The following is a 22,458-nucleotide window of genomic DNA, read 5'->3' as shown; positions in this document are numbered from 1 at the left end:
GGGGGTGGTCGGTGTTCGGCGGGGGGGGGGGGGGGTATAAAAAGGGGAACACTCATCTTCATTCGTGATACGAACAAGGGGGTACGTACAACCGACCAGAGAGAGAGAACAAGTCAGTTACAATAATTAGATAATAATAATTTTTAATTGGATCTCCACCATAGTTAATTACTTCCATTCCTGAATGACTTCTATACACTGTCACACAGCACTGGCCATATAACAATAAACAGTGTATGGAATTTCCAAGTCGGTGGTTTTAAAATGATTCCCTATTCAGGAAGATTCTTTACATCATGACTACAAGCAGCTTCCACAAAGTGTTCATATATTTAATATATTTAGCAGTTCGTGTAGAGTAAATCTGTCTATGTGATCTGGACCTCCTTTGGGCAATGAGGGCATTAAGTATAAGCCAATTTTTAAAGAGTATTTCCTTTTCCTTGCACCGTGGTATGCTATGTAAAGGAGTTATGCTCAACTGTGGCCCTCACTGTATTATTTTATGAAAATAATAGATTATGTTATTCTTTTAAAAAATGATTTTGTAAACATCGCAAGCAACAGACAGATTAAATATCTGATCTGGAGATCTTTTTCAAGCCACCACTTCCAGATCTACAACCCACCTCACTGTTGCTGAAGAAAGTCAAGAGGGCTCTCAATTGAATGGCATTGTGTTCAATCTCCTCCTTCCTATGTAGGCTGATTTGTTCTCTTGCCAGCTGATTTAAATGCCTGGGAGAAACACATTGAATGAGTCCTGAATGAGTTGGAATAACATCACGCACAATAGATACTATATTGCATGAGATATGATGTGCATAGATAAAGCAAAATATCCAGATTCTCTTGGGAAGGGGGCCTATTTCTAACAACATTTGAATGGATTTTGATGCTATATTATTAAAGATATTACACACAATCAATACAAGGCCGTGTCCGTTATGTAAAAAATCTTTAACCAAAGGGCAATTTTCATGTTGCTACAAAACATTATGGGTTTATAATTACATTGCACCTTCTTTTCTCAATTGTCAAACACATTGATTTTTACAGTACGGTAATTTCTCAGTCCTAGTTTATTTCAAAACAAAATATATTCTATTGATTTACCAATGATTTTAAAAGAATCATGCTTATGTCAAAATATGCAGCATTCTTTTAGGTGTTTAATTAAAAATATTATATCACAAAACCCAATTGCTTTATATAGATTTTTTAAAAGATGAATCTACTTTATAGAGGTTTTTTATTTATTTATTTATTTATTTGTATTTTTTTTCAACAAAGCAAATTATGATGTTATTCACTATTTGTGGATGTTCTGGATCGAGCATTTTATAATTCTTTATTTTTGTTGTGCTTGAGTAACAGACATGCCTGTCTTGCCACAACAGCATAGGCAGGTTTAGTAAAACACATATTAAAACAATATGGCTGTCGAAGTATTAGCACAGTTTTTGAGTATAGGCATAAAGGTAGCAAGATAATGCGATCGGCTGTAGACCTTGTTGCTGCGGCAGGCTAAACTTTTTGTATTACAATTCTATCTTTCTCAGGCTCCTCGGAGTGGGGGAGCAATAGTTTACATGTGCTAACAGTACAATAAACATAGTGGAAGATAAAGAACAAAACACAATTCGCAACAGTGATGGCTTCTGTGAGCCGAGGGTTTCATAGGTGTAATGGGGTAATGTATGTATCTATGTTTCTAAATTGGCCAGCCTGTGGTCCGTGATGATATGTGTGTCCATGCTCACCGTGAGTGTTGGACTCGGGGTTGTGCCTTCTGACACGTACTTTGCTGAATCATGGTGTGGCTAGCTAGCTGGGGCTGTATGTTTAGTTTAGTAGGGAGGTGATTTTATGTCAGTGGGTGCTGGCTGGGTCTATGACGTCCCTTATGTGGCACGTGTGGCCGCTGACTGGCCTTAGGTGTGTGGGACTGCTATCTAAGGGCTTTACACCTCTGTGTTACCAAGACATGTCGAGCCTACAACATATGGCTATATGTAATGGTTAGAGACGGGGGGGAGGGGGTAGCTGTTGGCTACTAAGTCAACCCATCAGAGTGCGAGTATGATTTTAGAGTGGGGTAAGCGCAGAATGGATGGCAATTAAAACAAAACTAACAGGTATAACAATCTATGTACAGGTCTAGTAATGAAGGTAATCTATACACCCTGGTCCAAATTATTATGCAAATTCTATTTAAGTGTCACAAAGATTAAATATTTTGTTTTTCAGTTTAACTCATGGATGGCATTGTGTCTCAGGGCTCTTTTGATCACTGAAAACAATCTCGGACACCTGTGATAATTAGATTGCCAGGTGAGCGCAATTTAAGGAAAAACTACTAAAGGAGGGTGTTCCACATTATTAAGCAGAGCACCATTTTCATGCAATATGGGGAAGAAAAGGATCTCTCTGCTGCCGAAAAGAGTGAAATAGTTCAATGCCTTGGACGAGGTATGAAAACATTAGCTATTTCACGAAAACGTAAGCATGATCATCGCACTATTAAGAGATTTGTGGCTGATTCAGAGCACAGATGGGTTCAGCAGATAAAGGCTCATTGAGGAAGATTTCTGCCAGATCCATGCATCGGATCAAGAGAGCAGCTGCTAAAATACCATTACATAGCAGCAAACAGATATTTGTAGCTGCTGGTGCCTCTGGAGTCCCACGGACATCAAGGTGTAGAGTCCTCCAGAGTCTTGCTAACTAATGCTCAAAAGCAGAAATGGCTGCATTGGGCAGAAAAATACATGAAGACTAATTTCAAACAGTCCTGTTCACTGATGAGTGCCGTGCAACCCTGGATGGTCCAGATGGATGGAGTAGTGGATGGTTGGTGGACATCCACTCTGTTCCAACAAGGCTGCGACGTCAGCAAGGCGGTGGTGGAGTCATGTTTTGGGCCGGAATCATGGGAAGAGAGCTGGTCGGCCCCTTTAGGGTCCCCGAAGGTGTAAAGATGACCTCTGCAAAGCATGTGGAGTTTCTGACTGACCACTTTCTTCCCCGGTACAGAAGGAAGAACTATGCTTTCCATAATCATCTTCATGCATGACAATGCACCATCTCATGCTGCAAAGAATACCTCTGCATCAATGGCTGCTATGGGGATAAAAGGAGATAAAGTCATGGTGTGGGCTCCATCCTCCCCTGACCTCAATCCTATTGAGAACCATCCTCAAGCAAAAGATCTATGAGGGTGGGAGTTTACATCCAAACAGCAGCTCTGGAAGGCTATTCTGAAATCTTGCAAACAAATTCAAGCAGAAACTGTCCAAAAACTCACAAGTTCAATGGATGCAAGACTTGTATAGCTACTACCAAATAAGGGATCCTATGTTAAAATGTAACAGGACCTGTTAAAATATTTAAAAAGTTAAAATGTTGTTATAAGTTTGATTTAAATAGCTTTTGATTTCAGTAAATATGCTGCAAACACAACAAATGACAATTTTCAGTTCTTTACAACCTATAAAGTGTTTTGAAACATACTGTGCGTAATAATTTGGAACAGTGCATTGTAAGTTTTTTATGTTTAAAAAAAATACTGTTATCATTAGGAGGTTTGTTCAATAAAATTTAAATTGTACTCTTAAAAGTTGATAACATGAGAATTATGCTGACTATTATTTACATCAATTATTTAGGTAAATGAGAAAAATATCATTTGCATAATAATTTGGAACAGGGTGTAGTCCCGCTTCGGTATGTGTGCAGAGTATGTCAGGCTGTGGTACACCTCAGGTGGTTGTTGCCGCATAGGCACTAACTTCCGCCTGTTGGGGGACGAATGGGGTGACTTTGGTGGGTCCCATCTGTGGGTTGCCGCTGGGGCCTAGACAGTCTCGTGTGAGGCAGAGTGTCTCTAGTAGGGCAGCCGCTTCAGGCATCTCACGTATCGGGTAGGTGGAACCTTCGTGGGTGAATATGAGAGTTCGAAGTGACCGCCAAGAGTACCGGATACTGCAGTTTCGGAGGAGGGTGGAAAGTGGCTGGAACGTTTTTCTCCACACCATTGTGCAAATATCCGCATAGAATGAGAGCCCCATGTTCTCAAAGGAGTACAGGGAAGTCCCCTTGAGGGCAGCCATCACCGCCGATTTGTCTTTCATGTTTTGAAAGCGCACTACCAAGTCTCTTGGGTCTGCCGCTGGGGCCTTCTTCAGCTAAGGGATGTGGAATAAAACCGTCAAGATTGACGGTCTTGGCTTGTTTGGGTGTTAGCAGCGCCGCCAGCAGGCGTCTCACCAGGTGTGGGAGTTCGGCCACCGGGATTTCCTTGGTTATGCCTCGTACCTTGAGGTTCTTGCGCCACCTCTGATCCTCCAGGGCGGCAAACCGCTGCTTGGTTATTGCTTGTTGCTGCTGTAGGCCTTTCACCAGGTTCTCTAATGCTGCAATCTTCTGTGTCTGTCCATCTGAGGAGGTCTCCAGAGTGCTCAGCCTTTCCACTAGGCCTGTGATGTTTGTACAGAGGGTGGCCACATCAGCTTGGATAGTTCTCTGGAGGCCTGTGAGCAGGTCTTTCAGCACTCCCATTGTGACAGGCTGGGAGTCTGGGCTCCATGGGGTTCGTGGTGTAGGCACCTTTAGTGGTAAGTCAGGAGGCTCCCCATATCGCGGATCCTCTATAAATGCACCAAGGCAGTCGTCTCGTGCACTTGTCGGAGCATATCCCCAATATTCATCCCCATCCGGGGCTTGTTGGGGTTTTTTTTCTTTGTTTTTCTACCCATGCTTGCTGGGTTTGCAATGGTGTCTGTTCCTGTTGTGTGTTTTCGATTTTTAACGTTGTTTTCGTTTGTTGATGCTGGAGCTCAGAAAATGTGGTTTGTCCGCTACTGGCAGTCTATAGAGGTTTTTTAAACCAATATTCAGACCTGCACCAGGACTTCAACATTCTGTTGTTGTTTTTATGTACCTGCCTTAGCAAACCAGTGGCTCAGTTATAAACACTGAGGAACGGATACATTGGACTTTACAGTCTGCACTCAGACACATAAATCCAGGAATATACCTGGCTGGAGGGGATATACCTGGCTGCTACCACTTAAAGACTTAACAAGAATGTGACCAAACAGCAAAGAGTTTAACCTTAAGGGCAATAAACTATATTACATGTGTTCAGACTGTCGGACAATGTAGCACAAGGGTTAGCAACCTATGGAACACATGTCATGGATTCAGCACGCAAGGCTGACACACCAAAACAGGCTGGGGAGATCTGTGAATCTCAGATCACTTCCTCACAGCACTTGAGGAGGACAGCCTGCAACATCCAGCATAGCTCCTGCCCTCAACTTGTACCTGGACAGGCCGATCCCCACTGAACCACAGGGAATCAACACACGCAGCTAGACACACACATAACTGCAGAAGACGCCTCCCCAAACATACTACACATGGCACACACTCACAAATTCACAGCTTCAAAGCAGCCAACACAAATACAACACCACTAACAACCCACATACACAACCCCTCCAGCATCCTCCCATATGCAATACCCCAAGTAGACCCCACACATACACAATATTACATATCACCCACACACACATTCCCACAAACAAAGCAGTGCTCATAAACCTCTCCTTGATTACTAATAGTTAGATTCTCTATTTCCATATAAAATTATTTCTAGAACACATGAAAAAAAGCAATGTGAGTATAAGACAGGCCACTCATTTATTGTATGATGCAAGTGTTCACGTATAGTTATTTGTCTTGAAATACACATGTCTAGGTTACCATTGACCAATTAAGGTACTAGATGTCTTTGAAATAAAGTAAAGGCTTGCAGCTGCCAGGGGCAGGGATAGGCAGTCATTGTCACTCAAGCATCTTTGAACGACACCCACCATCAATCTCAGAGATGCATTAAATGTGGGGCAAAGGGAACAGTTGCAGATTCTTCAACAGTCCACAGCACCTTCCCCATGCTCATTATGCAGTCACCACATGTATTTATTTAGTGCATGATATCAATGCTGCCTGGGCATGCTGTGGGCTGCTTTAACCCATTAAGGATACATGACGGAAATATGCTGTCATGATTCCCTTTTATTTCTGAAGTTGTGTCCTTAAGGGGTTAAATCTCTACCCTCCCCCGCCACAGCATCACATGTAACCACTCGCCTCTCAAACAAAATGTAAAGACAGTGTCTTTGCTACGGGGTACCATAGCTAACGGTGATTGTTATGTGAGAGCCCTGTGTGAGATGTGGGTGCCAAGTGTTTTGTGTACAGCATGCAATGTGGTTGCTGTCTATAATGTCGGTGCAGTGTAATTTGGTGGAGGTCGTGTATGATGTTGATATGTGATGTGGAAGATATGTTCAAGCAATGTGAGTTTAAGTGGTGGAGCTAAGGTATTGGGATAGGAGTATAATTGAAAGATGTCATTTGGGCCTGCTTTGGAATGTTCTGCATGGTAGAAGGGATGGATTGCAAAGGGAGTTAATTAATAATTTTTTTCAATTGAAAACATGTTGGTCCTAGAACAGATTCCCCACAGAGTGTATCCTCTTCAGCTTAGAGATTTGTAAATGAGAAGTAGAAACACAAATAGAGGCTTGTCTTGGGTCCTATTAACATTTACGATGGTTGTATAGCTACTTATCCCAAGTACCAGGGAGGGAGTGGACCTTAGACAATGCTTCAAATACATTAATAATGTTTCCGTAAACATATCTGATAAGCAGAAGAAAATTAGGAATTTGTAAATAAAGACACAATAAAGGGATAGAAGATTGTTTGAGATGTGCATAACAGTAAAACAAGTCAGAATTTTCTTTATACGGAAAATGTTTCTTATTAGCCATTACAATATAGACAATCTGGATTTCTATGGTCAATATCTCAATGGGTTCCATTCTGAGCTTCAATAGGTGTCAATTAGCAGAAACAATGAGAACCATCTACAGCAAGATGAAGGTTGTTTTGTTTATGCACGTTTCATACATAATGTTCTGCTGAGTATCACTGCCCTTCTGTAAATTGGAATATAAACCACAGATTGCCCTCCAGTTACCTTTTATAGAGAAATTCTCCAGCTGCTGCTGCCAGCGGCCTGTGTGCTGCATAAACAAACTGGTACAGGCTCTCACAGTCCTCACTTGTAAGCACATCTTCACAATTCCTGCACGGAGACAGAGCACTTCTTATTAGGCAGTCTGAGGTTATGCCTTGTTGATCTCAGCAATGACTGAGTGAGATATACATCAATTGTCTATTCACACAATCAAAGGAATTCTTCATCTGGGCAGAGTGGCTCATGGCCTGACATACTGGCAGCGCCAGCAGAATCACAACGACCGGTACAAAGGATTATTCTGGCTTTAAGTACAATTGTGCTAAGAAACTGGTACGCAGAGGTTTTACATTTCACTGAAATCTTTACCAGCTTTATTATAATGCAGCCTTTAATTTGATTTAGGAAAACACAACAGCACATAAAATGGATACATTTCAGCAGTTCATAAGGATATGCTCCTAAATTGGTGTAGGACATTGTTAGATTATATGTTGGGAGTTAAATTGGAGACAACCAGTGGCATCATCTGTTTCTCCTTCCGAAGACACAAACCTGATCTTTATTTGTTAATTTTTCTTATCCATATCAAGATTGCACACACTACTTTACCACTAACAGCACAATCAGCTCCCAGCCAAGGACAGATTATTTAACCAAGGACCGTTATGTTTATCATTTGTTGCTAGAAATCTTCTACATCAATTGTACTTGTTTCTGATTTATTTATTTTATTAAACGGTTGGGTCTTCTTTGCATATTGTGCCCATTGTGCTTTTCTTAGCAAAAAAATGGGCAGATCCCTAGAGGTCATCTCCTCCCAAGCAGACTTTATTGGATCAAGCCTGAAAAAAGCTCTGTTTAAGAGCCGAGACGTTCCTGTACTCTATGATAAAATAAAATGTGCTTGGGAATGACATCTGTGTGTCCGGACCTTCTTGGCTAATGTGTATTGGATGAAGATGATGCCACTCCAGTCTGTGTAGTTGCCATAGGTAGTATCCAATTATCTAATTAATATTTGGGGTGTGCAGTCCATCTACTAGATTTCTGACATTGTGCTCTCATTGTCACCTGTCTGTATTTATGTAATTAATAGGCTCAAAGTTTTCCAAAACTGGCGTGTCACTGTAATATTTCATATCCATTTTATGGTATTACCCCATTTTGTCATCTTTTTTTTTTTTTACAACTTTAACTTTTGACGCTGGGAAATAGGAAATATTTCATGTTTTTCTCCTCATTACAGTTTTTCTTGTTATGTCCCCACCCCTCTCCCCCCCCCCCCCCAATTACTTTAAGTTTGAGTGACAGAGCACCTACTGCTCCCTTAAGATAACATTGAGCTATATAATTAATTTCTGCCTATTGCATCTAGTTATAAATGAAGGTTATGATGCATGCTAATTCACTATCCTAATGACTATATACAAAATGCGTTTTTAAAAAAATACAGAAAATGTGGCTGAATTGATTGATCAGCTTACTTTTTGTTTTCAGTAAAACTAGTAAGGATGCAAAACGTTGCAGTCTTAATGGTATTACAATGATGTATTTTATGCAATTTAAAATAATAAACATCAAGTTTTGTTTTAAGCTATATTACTTGCCTGCTAGATTCTCAGTGCCATCGTGATATTTATACATTTTGTATCCCTATTGGCATGAATGGGTTAAAATTGAATATTACAAATTGCCTTATTAAGGGAATTTACCAAATGGATATAAGAACATCTACTGGTATGAATAGTAACAGCAGACAGACCCTCTCCTCAAATGATGGATCTATTAGTCTATCCCTAATAGATCTACTGATCTATTAGATCTATCCCAGTTGACAAAAGAACACACACACACACACACATACAAAAATCCAACCGACTCTATGGTACAAAATGACAGTGCGTGGGATATATCGCCCTCTAGTGGCAAAATCTAAATTTACAAACATATTTAATTGATACAAGTTTAACCTTTACATATTTCCAATGCTATAGGTACAAAACAAACAACCTTAATGAAATTATTTTGTTACGTATAAGACTTGTATAAGGATGTTTGCTTTGAAAACAGATTTAATAATCATTGTTTGTATATGAAAAGTAAAGGCAAACATTTACTCTGGGATAATATTCTTCCAGTAATGAAAGGTAGTATGTCGTACATTATATGCGGATATACTAGAATAAAAAATGTAGATCAAGGCGCTCTGCAATACATGACACAAAATGAAAGAACTAATAGGGTTATTCACTAATAAGGTGAGAATTCGAAGAAGATTTCATATTTAAGGCCAAAATAGCAGAACTGGAAAATTTATCTAAGTCAGCAATGCTTCCTGTTTAGCTACTTTATACTTACTGAAATTCACCTCAAATGTCATGTTATCACTTTAGTGAGAATTATAGCAGAACAACTTTTGTAAATCCATAATCTGCTGTTTTAAACACAGAATTGAGTGTTTAGTATTAGCCAGTTTACAGACACCATATCTTGGCTTTACTACAAGATGCTTTTTCATGTACTTACTAAGAACATTGATTTTACCTAGAACATTGCATTAACTTATTAGTGAGATGGTACTAGACTAACATGGTAATGCAGAATGTGGAAGTCCAACTCAAGAGAGATCATCTAACTAACCATGTATAAAAATGCTGCAATTTTAATGTACAGTATTAACCAAAGTGAGATTTTGCATGTAGGTATCATTGTCTGGATGTTGTATTGTTACCAATTTAAGAATCGGTAACAAGCATCTTTAAAATAGTTTAGAATAAAGAAACTTTGAATACCAATTTAAATTATCGAGAATAATGAGCATAACTATATATAACAAAAGAATAAAGGAACAAAAGAAAAAATACATACTGTGATATGTAAACAAGGAGCTTCATAGCCTGCACACATACATCATGGTCTCTGTCTAACGTCATGGATACAATGCGATCCTAACAGACATGAAAAAACATAACAAATAATAAATCTCTAATTAACAATGGGTGTGTCTGACTATAAAAAATAAAATGTGTACACCTGATCTTGTGACATCAGTTTCCAATCATCTTAGCCAAATAGCACTTTAAAAAGAACCATACGCAAACTTACCAGAAAATACTCTATCATCAACAGCCCGACACCACTGACCCCCATATTGCGCAACAAAGCCTTCAGCCCTGGCATGAACCCCAAAGATTTTATGCACTATGAATACAACGACCTTTATAGGCTCTACCACTTCTTTGCTGGAGGGAAACTACTCCAGTACAATGACCTACCCCAACAGCACTCACCGTACAACACACATGACTTCTTTAGATACCTACAGCTAAAAAGCTTCCTAGAACTCCCAGAAAACACAACAGCGGCCACCACCAGACCCACAACCTTCGAACGAGCATGCATAAACAATCCAATCCGCAAGGGCTAAATCACAGATAACTACCTACTACTAATCACCACCCTACCCCCGGGAGCAATGGCCTATGTGGCGGCTTGGGAGAGGGACCTGGGCCCACTAGAGGACCCGACTGACTGGCAGGACATATGGGAGGCCATCGCATCCATATCCATTTGCATAAACCACAAGGAACAGGCCTACAAAACACTATTACGATGGTACCTAACTCCCACGAGGTTATACCACATGGGTAGGACCGACTCAGACTTGTGCTGGAAACAATGTGGACACAGGGGTACATACATACACCAATGACACTGCTCCAAACTGGCACCATTATGGGCAGAGGTGGCACGATTGGTCTCCACACTTCTCCAAATAGACATACCCCTAGACCCCTGGATATGGCTTCTTTCCAAACCCTGGGAACCGTTAACCAGAGCACAAAATAAACTAACAAATAGAACGGCCCTCGCAGCTAGAAGGGCAATTGCGGAACTCTGGGGCACCCCTAACATCCCCACACTATCCACAGTCACCTGCAAAGCAAAGGAAGCAATAGAGATGGACAGACTTTCAGTGCAGGTTCACGAAACGTCCCACAACTTTTTTAAAATATGGGACCCGTGGCTGAATGAACCCTCTCTATCATAAATAATCCCTGAAGCACAAGAGCCCTAAAAGCAAAGGGCAATCGACTCGAGTCCCAAAGGGGCCGGGACCGATAATCCACCTGCACATCCAATACTAAAGACTTCCTCCTGACCCACACGCAAAGCCCCCACAGGGCAGACTCGCAACAACCCTAAATAAGCCATGTTCACACCAACTTAAAACCCCAATGACCCCCAGAGAAATACCACCTAACATCCGAGACCAATGGCTACAAAGTTTTATGTTTGGTACTTATATGTCAGTACACATGGTACTCATGTCACACTGTTTTACTGTTTTGCTGTTTTTTACCGTTTTTATACAATGCACCTTCTAACACGCTACCTGAGCCAATAAACCGACGGACAGAACCTGCGCAAAACTTAACTGCGCCCAAACCCCCAACAAAAGGAAACCTGCTATGCGCAGCACACAAATGGACACGACGCATAGTATACATGTATATGATGGCTTGTATAACAACTGTATCTTCTCTGTAAAACTCTATATAGAAGGTGAAAAATACAATAAACACAGAATGTTTAAAAAAAAAAAAAAAAAAAGAACCATACGGAGGGTTTTACTATTCATAATGAAAATCAGAATCCGTAAATATCCTATTCTCCAGGGTAGTCCAGCAATTACAGCACTGTGGAATAAGTTGGTGCTTTTTAAATACCAGTAATAAATAAAAAATAAAATTAAAAAATCAGGTTATACTGCATAAATTATCACTAGTTCCAAAACTGATTAAAATGAAACAAAGTGCCACTAGAATACAGCTATTTTTTGAATTTTTCATGTTCTAATTTTGATTGAAACAGGGGTTTCTTTGGGATTATATCCACAGTATATAAGATCTGAAGAGGTTTTATTTGGATAGATGAACATGGAAACTAACTTCTCAAGACCATTTACCATGGTGTATACGTGGTTCACACACCTTTGTCATAAGCAAGTGGGATAAATATTAAGCAAAATACATCGCACGATGGGGGAGATTTATCAAAGCAAAACAAGTGCTATTTTGGGTAAGTTGAGCTTCATTCTGTTGGCTTTCATTTACCTCTCTACTTCAGAAAACTATATAGGTTTGCCTTGATAACCCTCTCTCAATGCTTTTATTTGTCTCCCTGTTTTTAATGAAATAGTGTATTATGGAGAATTTACCTTAAACCTGGTAGTAAAAAGATCCATCTTGGAAACATGATCCTTATTATCATACAGTCCCTGCAGAGCCACCAGACATTTTAGACGTACTTCTGGGACCTGTAAAAACCAGTATTCAGTGTTGTTTTACTTTGTCATTGTATAACATTCCATGTACGTGATGGAGAACTATGCACTAGGTGCTACATGGGTTGCTGGGGTCACAATGCATACATTCTAGATATTTCAGTCTTGAAGATCAACCATCCTTTAAAAAAACAGACAGCCCTGCCAGCCGCTTTCCCTGGCATCTCTTTTCTAAGTTCATGGTGGCTATTTTCACATAAAGATGGTCAGTTTCAAGAGAAAGGTAGCACATTAATAACAGCCCATCTTACAACCATGGGAGTAATCACAAAAACCTTCACCCTTCCAGTGTCTCGCCAGTGTCCGGATTCCAGTGTCTCGCCAGTCTCCTTAGTCCAGTGTCTCGCCAGTCTCCTAGTTCCAGTGTCTCGCTAGTCTCCTACTTCCTGTGTCTCGCCAGTCTCCTCATTCCTGTGTCTCGCCAGTCTCCTCATTCCTGTGTCTCGCCAGTCTCTTCGTTCCTGTGTCTCGCTAGTCTTCTAGTTCCGGTGTCTCGCTAGTCTCCTAGTTCCAGTGTCTCGCCAGTCTCCTAGTTCCAGTGTCTCGCCAGTCTCTTCATTCCTGTGTCTCCCCAGTCTCCTAGTTCCAGTGTCTCGCTAGTCTCCTAGTTCCAGTGTCTCGCCAGTCTCCTAGTTAAAGTGTCTCGCCAGTCTCCTAGTTCCAGTGTCTCGCCAGTCTCTTCGTTCCTGTGTCTCGCCAGTCTCCTAGTTTCAGTGTCTCGCCAGTCTCCTCATTCTAGTGTCTCGCCAGTCTCCTAGTTCCAGTGTCTTGCCAGTCTCCTCTTTCTAGTGTCTCACCAGTCTCCTCGTTCCTGTGTCTCATCAGTCTCCTCGTTCCTGTGTCTCGTCAGTCTCCTAGTTTCAGTGTCTCGTCAGTCTCCTCGTTCCTGTGTCTTGCCAGTCTCCTAGTTCCAGTGTCTCGCCAGCCTCCTCTTTTTAGTGTCTCGCCAGTCTCCTTGTTCCTGTGCCTCGCTAGTCTCCTAGTTCCAGTGTCTCGTCAGTCTCTTTGTTCCTGTGTCTTGCCAGTCTCCTAGTTTCAGTGTCTCGCCAGTCTCCTCATTCTAGTGTCTCGCCAGTCTCCTAGTTCCAGTGTCTCGCCAGTCTCCTAGTTCCAGTGTCTCGCCAGTCTCCTAGTTCCAGTGTCTCGCCAGTCTCTTCATTCCTGTGTCTCGCCAGTCTCCTAGTTTCAGTGTCTCACCAGTCTCCTAGTTTCAGTGTTTCGCCAGTCTCCTAGTTTCAGTGTTTCGCCAGTCTCCTCATTCTAGTGTCTCGCCAGTCTCCTAGTTCCAGTGTCTCGCCAGTCTCCTAGTTCCAGTGTCTCGCCAGTCTCCTAGTTCCAGTGTCTCGCCAGTCTCTTCATTCCTGTGTCTCGCCAGTCTCCTAGTTTCAGTGTCTCACCAGTCTCCTAGTTTCAGTGTTTCGCCAGTCTCCTCATTCTAGTGTCTCGCCAGTCTCCTAGTTCCAGTGTCTCGCCAGTCTCCTCTTTCTAGTGTCTCGCCAGTCTCCTTGTTCCTGTGTCTCACCAGTCTCCTAGTTCCAGTGTCTCGCCAGTCTCCTCGTTCCTGTGCCTTGCTAGTCTTTTAGTTCCAGTGTCTCGTCGGTCTCCTCGTTCCTGTGTCTCGTCACTCTCCTCGTTCCTGTGTCTCGTCAGTCTCCTAGTTGCAGTGTCTCGCCAGTCTCCTCGTTCCTGTGCCTTGCTAGTCTTTTAGTTCCAGTGTCTCGTCGGTCTCCTCGTTCCTGTGTCTCGTCACTCTCCTCGTTCCTGTGTCTCGTCAGTCTCCTAGTTGCAGTGTCTCGTCAGTCTCCTCGTTCCTGTGTCTTGCCAGTCTCCTAGTTCCAGTGTCTCGCCAGCCTCCTCTTTCTAGTGTCTCGCCAGTCTCCTTGTTCCTGTGTCTTGCCAGTCTCCTAGTTTCAGTGTCTCGCCAGTCTCCTCATTCTAGTGTCTCGCCAGTCTCCTAGTTCCAGTGTCTTGCTAGTCTCCTAGTTCCAGTGTCTTGACAGTCTCCTCGTTCCTGTGTCTCGCCAGTCTCCTCATTCTAGTGTCTCGCCAGTCTCCTAGTTCCAGTGCCTCGCCAGTCTCCTAGTTCCAGTGCCTCGTCAGTCTCCTCGTTCCTGTGTCTCGCCAGTCCCCTAGTTGCAGTGTCTCGCCAGTCTCCTCGTTCCTGTGCCGCGCTAGTCTCCTAGTTCCAATGTCTCGTCAGTCTTCTCGTTCCTGTGTCTCGCCAGTCTCCTAGTTGCAGTGTCTCGCCAGTCTCCTCGTTCCTGTGTCTCGCTAGTCTCCTAGTTCCTGTGTCTCGCCACTCTCCTCATTCCTGTGTCTCGCCAGTCTCCTAGTTCCAGTGCCTCGCCAGTCTCCTAGTTCCAGTGCCTTGCCAGTCTCCTCTTTCTAGTGTCTCGCCAGTCTCCTCGTTCCTGTGCCTCGCTAGTCTCCTAGTTCCAGTGTCTCATCAGTCTCTTTGTTCCTGTGTCTTGCCAGTCTCCTAGTTTCAGTGTCTTGCCAGTCTCCTCATCCTAGTGTCTCGCCAGTCTCCTAGTTCCAGTGTCTTGCTAGTCTCCTAGTTCCAGTGTCTTGACAGTCTCCTCGTTCCTGTGTCTCGCCAGTCTCCTCATTCTAGTGTCTCGCCAGTCTCCTAGTTCCAGTGCCTCGCCAGTCTCCTAGTTCCAGTGCCTCGTCAGTCTCCTCGTTCCTGTGTCTCGCCAGTCCCCTAGTTGCAGTGTCTCGCCAGTCTCCTGTTCCTGTGTCTAGCTAGTCTCCTCCTTCCTGTGCCACGCTAGTCTCCTAGTTCCAATGTCTCGTCAGTCTTCTCGTTCCTGTGTCTCGCCAGTCTCCTAGTTGCAGTGTCTCGCCAGTCTCCTTGTTCCTGTGTCTCGCTAGTCTCCTAGTTCCTGTGTCTTGCCACTCTCCTCATTCCTGTGTCTCGCCAGTCTCCTAGTTCCAGTGCCTCGCCAGTCTCCTAGTTCCAGTGCCTTGCCAGTCTCCTCTTTCTAGTGTCTCGCCAGTCTCCTCGTTCCTGTGCCTCGCTAGTCTCCTAGTTCCAGTGTCTCATCAGTCTCTTCGTTCCTGTGTCTTGCCAGTCTCCTAGTTTCAGTGTCTTGCCAGTCTCCTCATCCTAGTGTCTCGCCAGTCTCCTAGTTCCAGTGCCTCGCCAGTCTCCTAGTTCCAGTGCCTCGCTAGTCTCCTAGTTCCAGTGCCTTGCCAGTCTCCTAGTTCCAGTGCCTCGCCAGTCTCCTCTTTCTAGTGTCTCGTCAGTCTCCTCGTTCCTGTGTCTCGCTAGTCTCCTAGTTCCAGTGTCTCATCAGTCTCCTAGTTCCAGTGCCTCGCCAGTCTCCTAGTTCCAGAGCCTCACCAGTCTCCTAGTTCCAGTGCCTCGCTAGTCTCCTCATTCGAGTGTCTCGCCAGTCTCCTAGTTCCAGTGTCTCGCCAGTCTCCTAGTTCCAGTGTCTCGCCAGTCTCCTCTTTCTAGTGTCTCGCCAGTCTCCTCGTTCCTGTGCCTCGCTAGTCTCCTAGTTCCAGTGTCTCGTCAGTCTCTTCGTTCCTGTGTCTTGCCAGTCTCTTAGTTTCAGTGTCTCGCCAGTCTCCTCATTCTAGTGTCTCGCCAGTCTCCTAGTTCCAGTGCCTCGCCAGTCTCCTCATTCGAGTGTCTCGCCAGTCTCCTAGTTCCAGTGCCTCGCCAGTCTCCTAGTTCCAGTGCCTCGCCAGTCTCTTAGTTCCAGTGCCTCGCCAGTCTCCTCTTTCTAGTGTCTCGCCAGTCTCCTAGTTCCAGTGTCTCGCCAGTCTCCTAGTTCCAGTGTCTCGCCAGTCTCCTCGTTCCAGTGTCTTGCCAGTCTCCTCGTTCCTGTGTCTCGTCAGTCTCCTCGTTCCTGTGTCTTGTCAGTCTCCTAGTTCCAGTGTCTTGCCAGTCTCCTCGTTCCTGTGTCTCGTCAGTCTCCCCTTTCCTGTGTCTCGCTAGTCTCCTAGTTCCTGTGTCTCGCCAGTCTTCTAGTTCCTGTGTCTCACCAGTATCATGGTTAAAGTGTCTTCACAAATTCTTTAGTTTCAGTGTCTCCACTGTTTAAAATCCAATGTCTCACCAGTCCATTTGTTTCAGTGTTTCACCTGTGTTTTAATCTATCCCAAACTGTAGACCTTTCTTTTCCATAACACGAGGCTCCATCTATTATTTGCTCCTACTGCTACATGTACAGCAACCCAACAGCCATTCTGCAGGAGCAATCCTTACTATCTGCTCCATTCAGGACCCATGCCAGTTTCACCCATAACCTTTTTTTTAAACAATTGTATTGTATAAACCCACCTTGTCATATAGCATCCATCCAATGTACTTTAAGCAGCTATCATTCAAATAAGTTTTTGGGTACATCCTCATCCATATTCCCAGTTCGTCAATACACAATGCTCTGATTTCAGAAACGACATCCCTACAAAAATATATCGAAATATATATATATATATATCTACAACTGTGTAATTCAATAACAAACTGTGTATCAATGACAAACTATGTCTCAGGAAGAAAGATCTGCTTGCTCATAGTGTTTTTTTGTCAATGGTACGGAATTGCTTGTTGATGTTTTTTGACAGATCCCCTGAATATTGATACTTTCTACACAGCACTATAAAATGATACATAACACTAAAACAACTAAACATGTAAAAAAAATATCAGTTACATTAGCAAAAGTGTATTCATTAAGCAGCTACTTCTGATCATTTGAAACAATGTTGATGAATAGACATGTAGAATAATCTTCTGTTTAGGAGGCTATCAAGTCATCACAACTCGAGCTTAGGTGAACAGACTCCAATAGGTGATCATCAAATGCAAATTCCTTTTAATTATTTGCAAATAAAACATATAACGGTGAAATACATTCGGAATTTTATAAATCCCTCATCATTCCCTTAAGAACAGCTATAGTCACCCTATGTGGGAAATTTGGCTCCACTCCTCAAATATAAATTTTATCAAAATCACTGTTTAGTATATATACCTACAATGAAGACATGCATGCATCTAATCATGCATTGTTTTCATTGGGATATATCTAAAACCAGCTTGCAAAAACTGTGTCTCTCTTGTCTGCTGCCTTAACAAGCTCTCCCCTTCTAACCCCAACCAGACTTCCTGTTGCTGTCCAATCACAGACTTCCAAAGCAGCTCAATGAGAAGTCTTTTACAAGGCATGTACCTCTTGAGTTTAGCTCCACTGAGCTAACTGAACCATGAAGTAACAGGGCCTGCTGTTTGCTTGAAAACCAGGTGTGTGTAACCAGGTTAATTAATAGAAGTGGCAGTTTCTATTAAAATCTGCACTTTTTACAAAATGGAAACAGAGGACACACTCTTCACACTTAAAGCTTTTCAGTGACCCTTTAAGTCAAAGAGTATAAAAATTGAAGATAATTGAAGGATACATTAGCAGAACAAAGTAATGTCAAGAAGGGGGAGGGGGCAATCAATGATATGTCAGACTCTGTAACAATATGGGCATTTGGATCTTAATCAGCTGATTTGCAGCAAACACAGTACCTGACGGCAATAGCAGAACTAATAAACAGAGGGTTCTAGTGCCAGATTATTCTTTTTAAGCCCCCTATTGCTCCAGACAATTAACCTCTAAAACTCCAAGAATCAAAGACACGCTAAATGTAGTTTACAGCTCACAGACACAATATCTATGCAGCTTGCATAAGCACACTCTATACAGTTCACAGACACACACTACATACAGTTCAGAGATACACACTCCATACAGCTCCCAGACACACACACGTCATACAACATCCAGACAGTTAACAGACAAACATTCCATGCAGCTCACAGACACACCACATATTTGAAACTTTAAATATCAATAAATTAATTTGACCAATTAAAATACCAAGGTAATAGCTTTTACCTCCCTTAAAGCCAGGCATGAGGCCCCATGTCTTCTTCCCTTTCTTCTCTGAAAGATAGGCTGACTCACTCAGCCACCACAGTGGACGGCTCCTTCCTGAGCTGCAACCCAGAGCAGTCTGAAGCAGTCTGTGTGCTAGTGGTGAGAAGGGATAGCTGGAGGCAGCACCTGGCTCAGAATCCTCTGCTTTCTGACGCTCATGGAGCCTTGCCTTATACTGATAAAGCAGCTGGGTGTACTCTCACCTCAGCTTGCCTCTGCTGGGGCACTCATTGCTTCCTTCCCCTAATGGGAGGCCAAGTGTGGGTGCCTCAACTTTGGTGTGCCCCGGTGCCAGCAACTAAACTACCACCGTTTCAGTTGCACCAGGGCCTGCATTATGAGAGGCCTATGCACTTAGGGCCATCTGCTGGGCATGTTTTTTGGGCAGACTAGATGGGCCGAATGGTTCTTATCTGCCGTCACATTCTATGTTTCTATGTGTCTTTATGGGCCTGGTCGTGCATAGCATGTAACAGTGCAATCTGGCCCCTTAAATATTTGCAGCAATATCAATATGCATAATTTGTGGCATAAATTAAGACAGATGGGAAAAAAAATAGAAAGGTATATATTTATTTATCCCTCACCTGTAACGGTGCACAAAGGTCCCTTTAAATAAAACTTCCATTAAATTTTCCATCTCCTGGTGCTTTTGTAGAAGCTGTAAATAAAAAATTGCTAAACATTTTTTATATAAAATATCACTTTTTTTCACTATTTGCAATTATAATCTGTGAACACTTAGAGTTATAACCCATAGCTTTAATTATGAGCTTTACAGAATGGACATATGATGACAATACATTTGTGTTTCTCCATGCAGTTTACTGTCTCTGTAAGCATAATAAACATTTAAACGTTTTATTCTATTCAAATAAAACAAAGATACACAAGTAGCAGTATAGCAGAATATCCAACCTCTTTCCTTTTTTTATCCAGTTGCTCGAGCCTGGAGTTGGTCCTCTTGAAAGCAGCCCGTTTCTTCTCCACCTTAAACAGCCTTTGTGCGTTGTCTATGCTGATATCAAGATTCAGGACAACCCTTATAAGAGCTGTCAACAACTTCATGGCTTTAGCAGATAACAAAAAAATGCAATTAAACAACATTTGTGGCAGGGTGTATGAAAGAAATTACATATTTTCAGTAAAAATGTTGTAGAAGACATACATTAACTTCAAAGAAGACAAGTGTAGGAGTTCATCTCTTTTCAGACTCTATCCTTTAGCAAGTTTACATTTCAGCAGCCAATAGTTGGAATATTAGTTCTAGATAGTTCAATACATTAGTCATCACAATTGCCTAACAGAACCGGTCTATTTTTAAATCACCTGTTGCTTTCTGAAATCCCATCTACTTCTCCTACCTCTCCATTACAGACTAACCTGACAGTGTGCTGGTATGTCTGAATGCCCGGACACACGAATCTGCCAAACCCAGTAGGAGTGAGATAATGGTGTCCAGGAGATAACCATCATAGATCACACTGTATTGGCATTGTTGTACTAAGAGAGAGGTGAATTCACAGAAATTGGCTTTAAATTTTTTCCAGTATGTTCCAGGCTTAATCAGCGGATAATCTTCTGTGTCCTGTAATGATAACAAACACCAACACCTCAATGTTACTCTGACGGAAAAAAATAAATGTTGCTGCAGAACTCAAAATTTAGAAAGTAAAAGAAAAAAAAAAATCTATTTGAATTTTTTGTCATCTGTATTATTGTGTCAAGCAGCATATGAAAGTGATAGAAATCATATGGCATGCCACTAGTGACACTCAAAGTCTCCCAGCATTATACTCACCAATACTGGAAACAAGTAATGTGGCGTCTGACGCACTTTGATGACATCACTGCCTCATCACCCATACATTATATACATAACGGTACATATATATATATATATATATATATATATATGGGTGAAAAAGAGGAAAAACAAAAATGGATGAAAAGGAGGAGGATAACCGCAAAAAAGGATGAGTAAAAATAGAAATGCAGTCACTAGTATAGAGTCACCACAATATCCTGGATGTTACGGGCATTGCAGTCTGTCCACATATAAAGTCAGGAGTTCAGTAGTTCAGCCTGCCTCTCCATGTAAGCATATACTTGGGAAATTAAGTGTAGGTCAATATCCCTCTCCAATTCTGTTGTATTCCAATTTTATGAAGAATATAGCAACTAAAACACCTACACAATATATAGTAAGATATCACAATTTCCAATACATACAATAGCTAAATCTTCTACTTATGACACAGAACAAACCGATACAATTATCAGAATTACCATATTGGCCGGCCAGGTTACTGTAAGAATCCAAGGATAAGCCATAAACTTTTTGAACTGTAAACCCGTTTCCTGCAGAGAAAAAGCAGAAATAATATTGTCTTAGTACTGATATCAAACATAATTTTTTACATTATTTTATTTCCAACATGTCACCATACACCACAACCCTGTGCAACGGGTAAATTATACATAACAAACTTGGATGCATACACAGGACAATAATACATAGTATCGGCAGATTTGAAAGATCTTGCAGTCCAGAAGAAGCAGAGTAAAGTTAATCTATAGTTAGACATGTTTATTTACTATATGACATGTTTACATAACTTGTATAAAATAGATTTTAGCTGTAGGGGACCAATGTTATTAGAACAGACAGTGAGATGAGAAAGAGTTTGATTCCAATTCATCATTAGATAATTATTGATACATTAAAAGCTGCAGATCAGGGGGCGGGGCTAAGCCAGCAAACTGAGAAGTCGCAGAAAAGCTGGGCTCCCGCTGTGTTTGCCAATTTCGGGCTAAAAACCCACAGAATCGAAGCCTAAAGCACCCGAGATCGGCTACCTACAACAGGGGTGACCCGGCAACAAACTTGGAAACCCTAATTGAGTGCCCGACGGATCAGACACCCAGAATGGACAGCCGCGGCCTGCGGGGGATGGGACCGGGGAGAGGCGGCCGCTCTCCTCGCCCAGACACAGATGCCCTGCTCCCCCCCCAGGACCGGCGGGGGTTATCCCGGTCCAATGCAAAGCAACAACCTACCCACAACCGCTGAGACGCATGGCGAGCTGCGGAGTAACATGAACCGGGACAACATGGCTGCCGCCACGTGTACCTGGCCCTCACAGAATGCGGAGCTGGAGGCCAAACTGGACGAACTGTTCGACAAGTTCTGAGCGAAGCTGGCGTCCAGGGAGCAACGGGCAGGCACTAACACCCCTGTACTGCAGCTGACACTCACCCACACAGAGCCGGCACTACCGCGAGCTCAGGCGATGCCCAAGGTGAGCCACAGCCACCGGACACGTGGAGTCCATGGGCTGAAGCGACAACAACCGCCAACAACAGGGGCAAAACATAAAACTCGCCCGGCGAACTCTACTCACCGCCCAAAGCTCCCACTGATGAAGCTGAGAAGACAACGCATCGCAGGCAGGCATGGGAGGCGGCTGAAGCTACCTACACGGGCCGTGTCTAAACCCAAATGCCGACTAGGAGCTGAGAAAGAGGCTTTCCCGGGCACACTCCTGTGCAAATCCCGGGCTACCCGTTCAACGCACCGCACCGCATGGGGAGACCATGCCATCGACAGGCCCATGCACACTTCTTCCGAGCTGGGGGTTCACCCGGAGGGAATCCTTCCACGCCACCCATACACCCAAGGGGACAGCCACACTCCGGCGGACCTTTGGGCCCACGACCCTGTTGATGGGGTCAATGGACATGTGGCACGAGCCCCTGCTAAGGCCTCGGGCCGAAGAAACATGGCGCCTGGGCGACGGACACCCAGGAAGCCCAGAGGGAGCGCTGCAACCCGGGGAGCAGAGACACACAATGGCGCAGAAACGCGCACGGAGTGAGCAGATGAGGGAAACCGAGACTGCTCTCAGGCGCCCTCACTATACTTGGACTCTAAGTGGCATAGGCTAAATGCCACACACGGACTCTCTCCAGACCCAGTGTATCCAGGGTACCAGCCAGTTATATGACCATGATTTCATGCTGTCTACCTCCCATGTTCGTTTTACTATTTGTTTCTTATCTTTTCTTTAGTCTTCATTTCTATATTGCCCATGTTGGTCTCGCAATTCTACTAT

General features: G+C 43.0%; 1 protein-coding gene across 2 annotated transcripts in view; it reads right to left on the bottom strand.

Annotated features, from left to right (window-relative positions):
* The window catches only part of LOC134615067 (cohesin subunit SA-2-like), a 66,150-nt gene that overhangs the window by 33,722 nt on the left and 9,970 nt on the right, over window positions 1-22,458 (bottom strand). For both annotated transcript variants that reach the window (XM_063459444.1, XM_063459453.1), the window contains exons 7-15: window positions 20,633-20,704; window positions 19,727-19,931; window positions 19,262-19,413; window positions 18,931-19,004; window positions 16,696-16,819; window positions 12,276-12,374; window positions 9,923-10,002; window positions 7,052-7,159; window positions 630-738 (exon numbers count right to left, since the gene is read on the bottom strand). In XM_063459444.1, the coding sequence (XP_063315514.1) occupies window positions 630-738; window positions 7,052-7,159; window positions 9,923-10,002; window positions 12,276-12,374; window positions 16,696-16,819; window positions 18,931-19,004; window positions 19,262-19,413; window positions 19,727-19,931; window positions 20,633-20,704 (1,023 nt within the window). The remainder of the gene's footprint in view (window positions 1-629; window positions 739-7,051; window positions 7,160-9,922; window positions 10,003-12,275; window positions 12,375-16,695; window positions 16,820-18,930; window positions 19,005-19,261; window positions 19,414-19,726; window positions 19,932-20,632; window positions 20,705-22,458) is intronic.

The sequence above is a fragment of the Pelobates fuscus genome, chromosome 1, assembly GCF_036172605.1.
Source record: "Pelobates fuscus isolate aPelFus1 chromosome 1, aPelFus1.pri, whole genome shotgun sequence".
Classification (NCBI taxonomy): Eukaryota; Metazoa; Chordata; class Amphibia; order Anura; family Pelobatidae; genus Pelobates; species Pelobates fuscus.
This window is presented reverse-complemented; position numbering and strand designations above follow the sequence as displayed.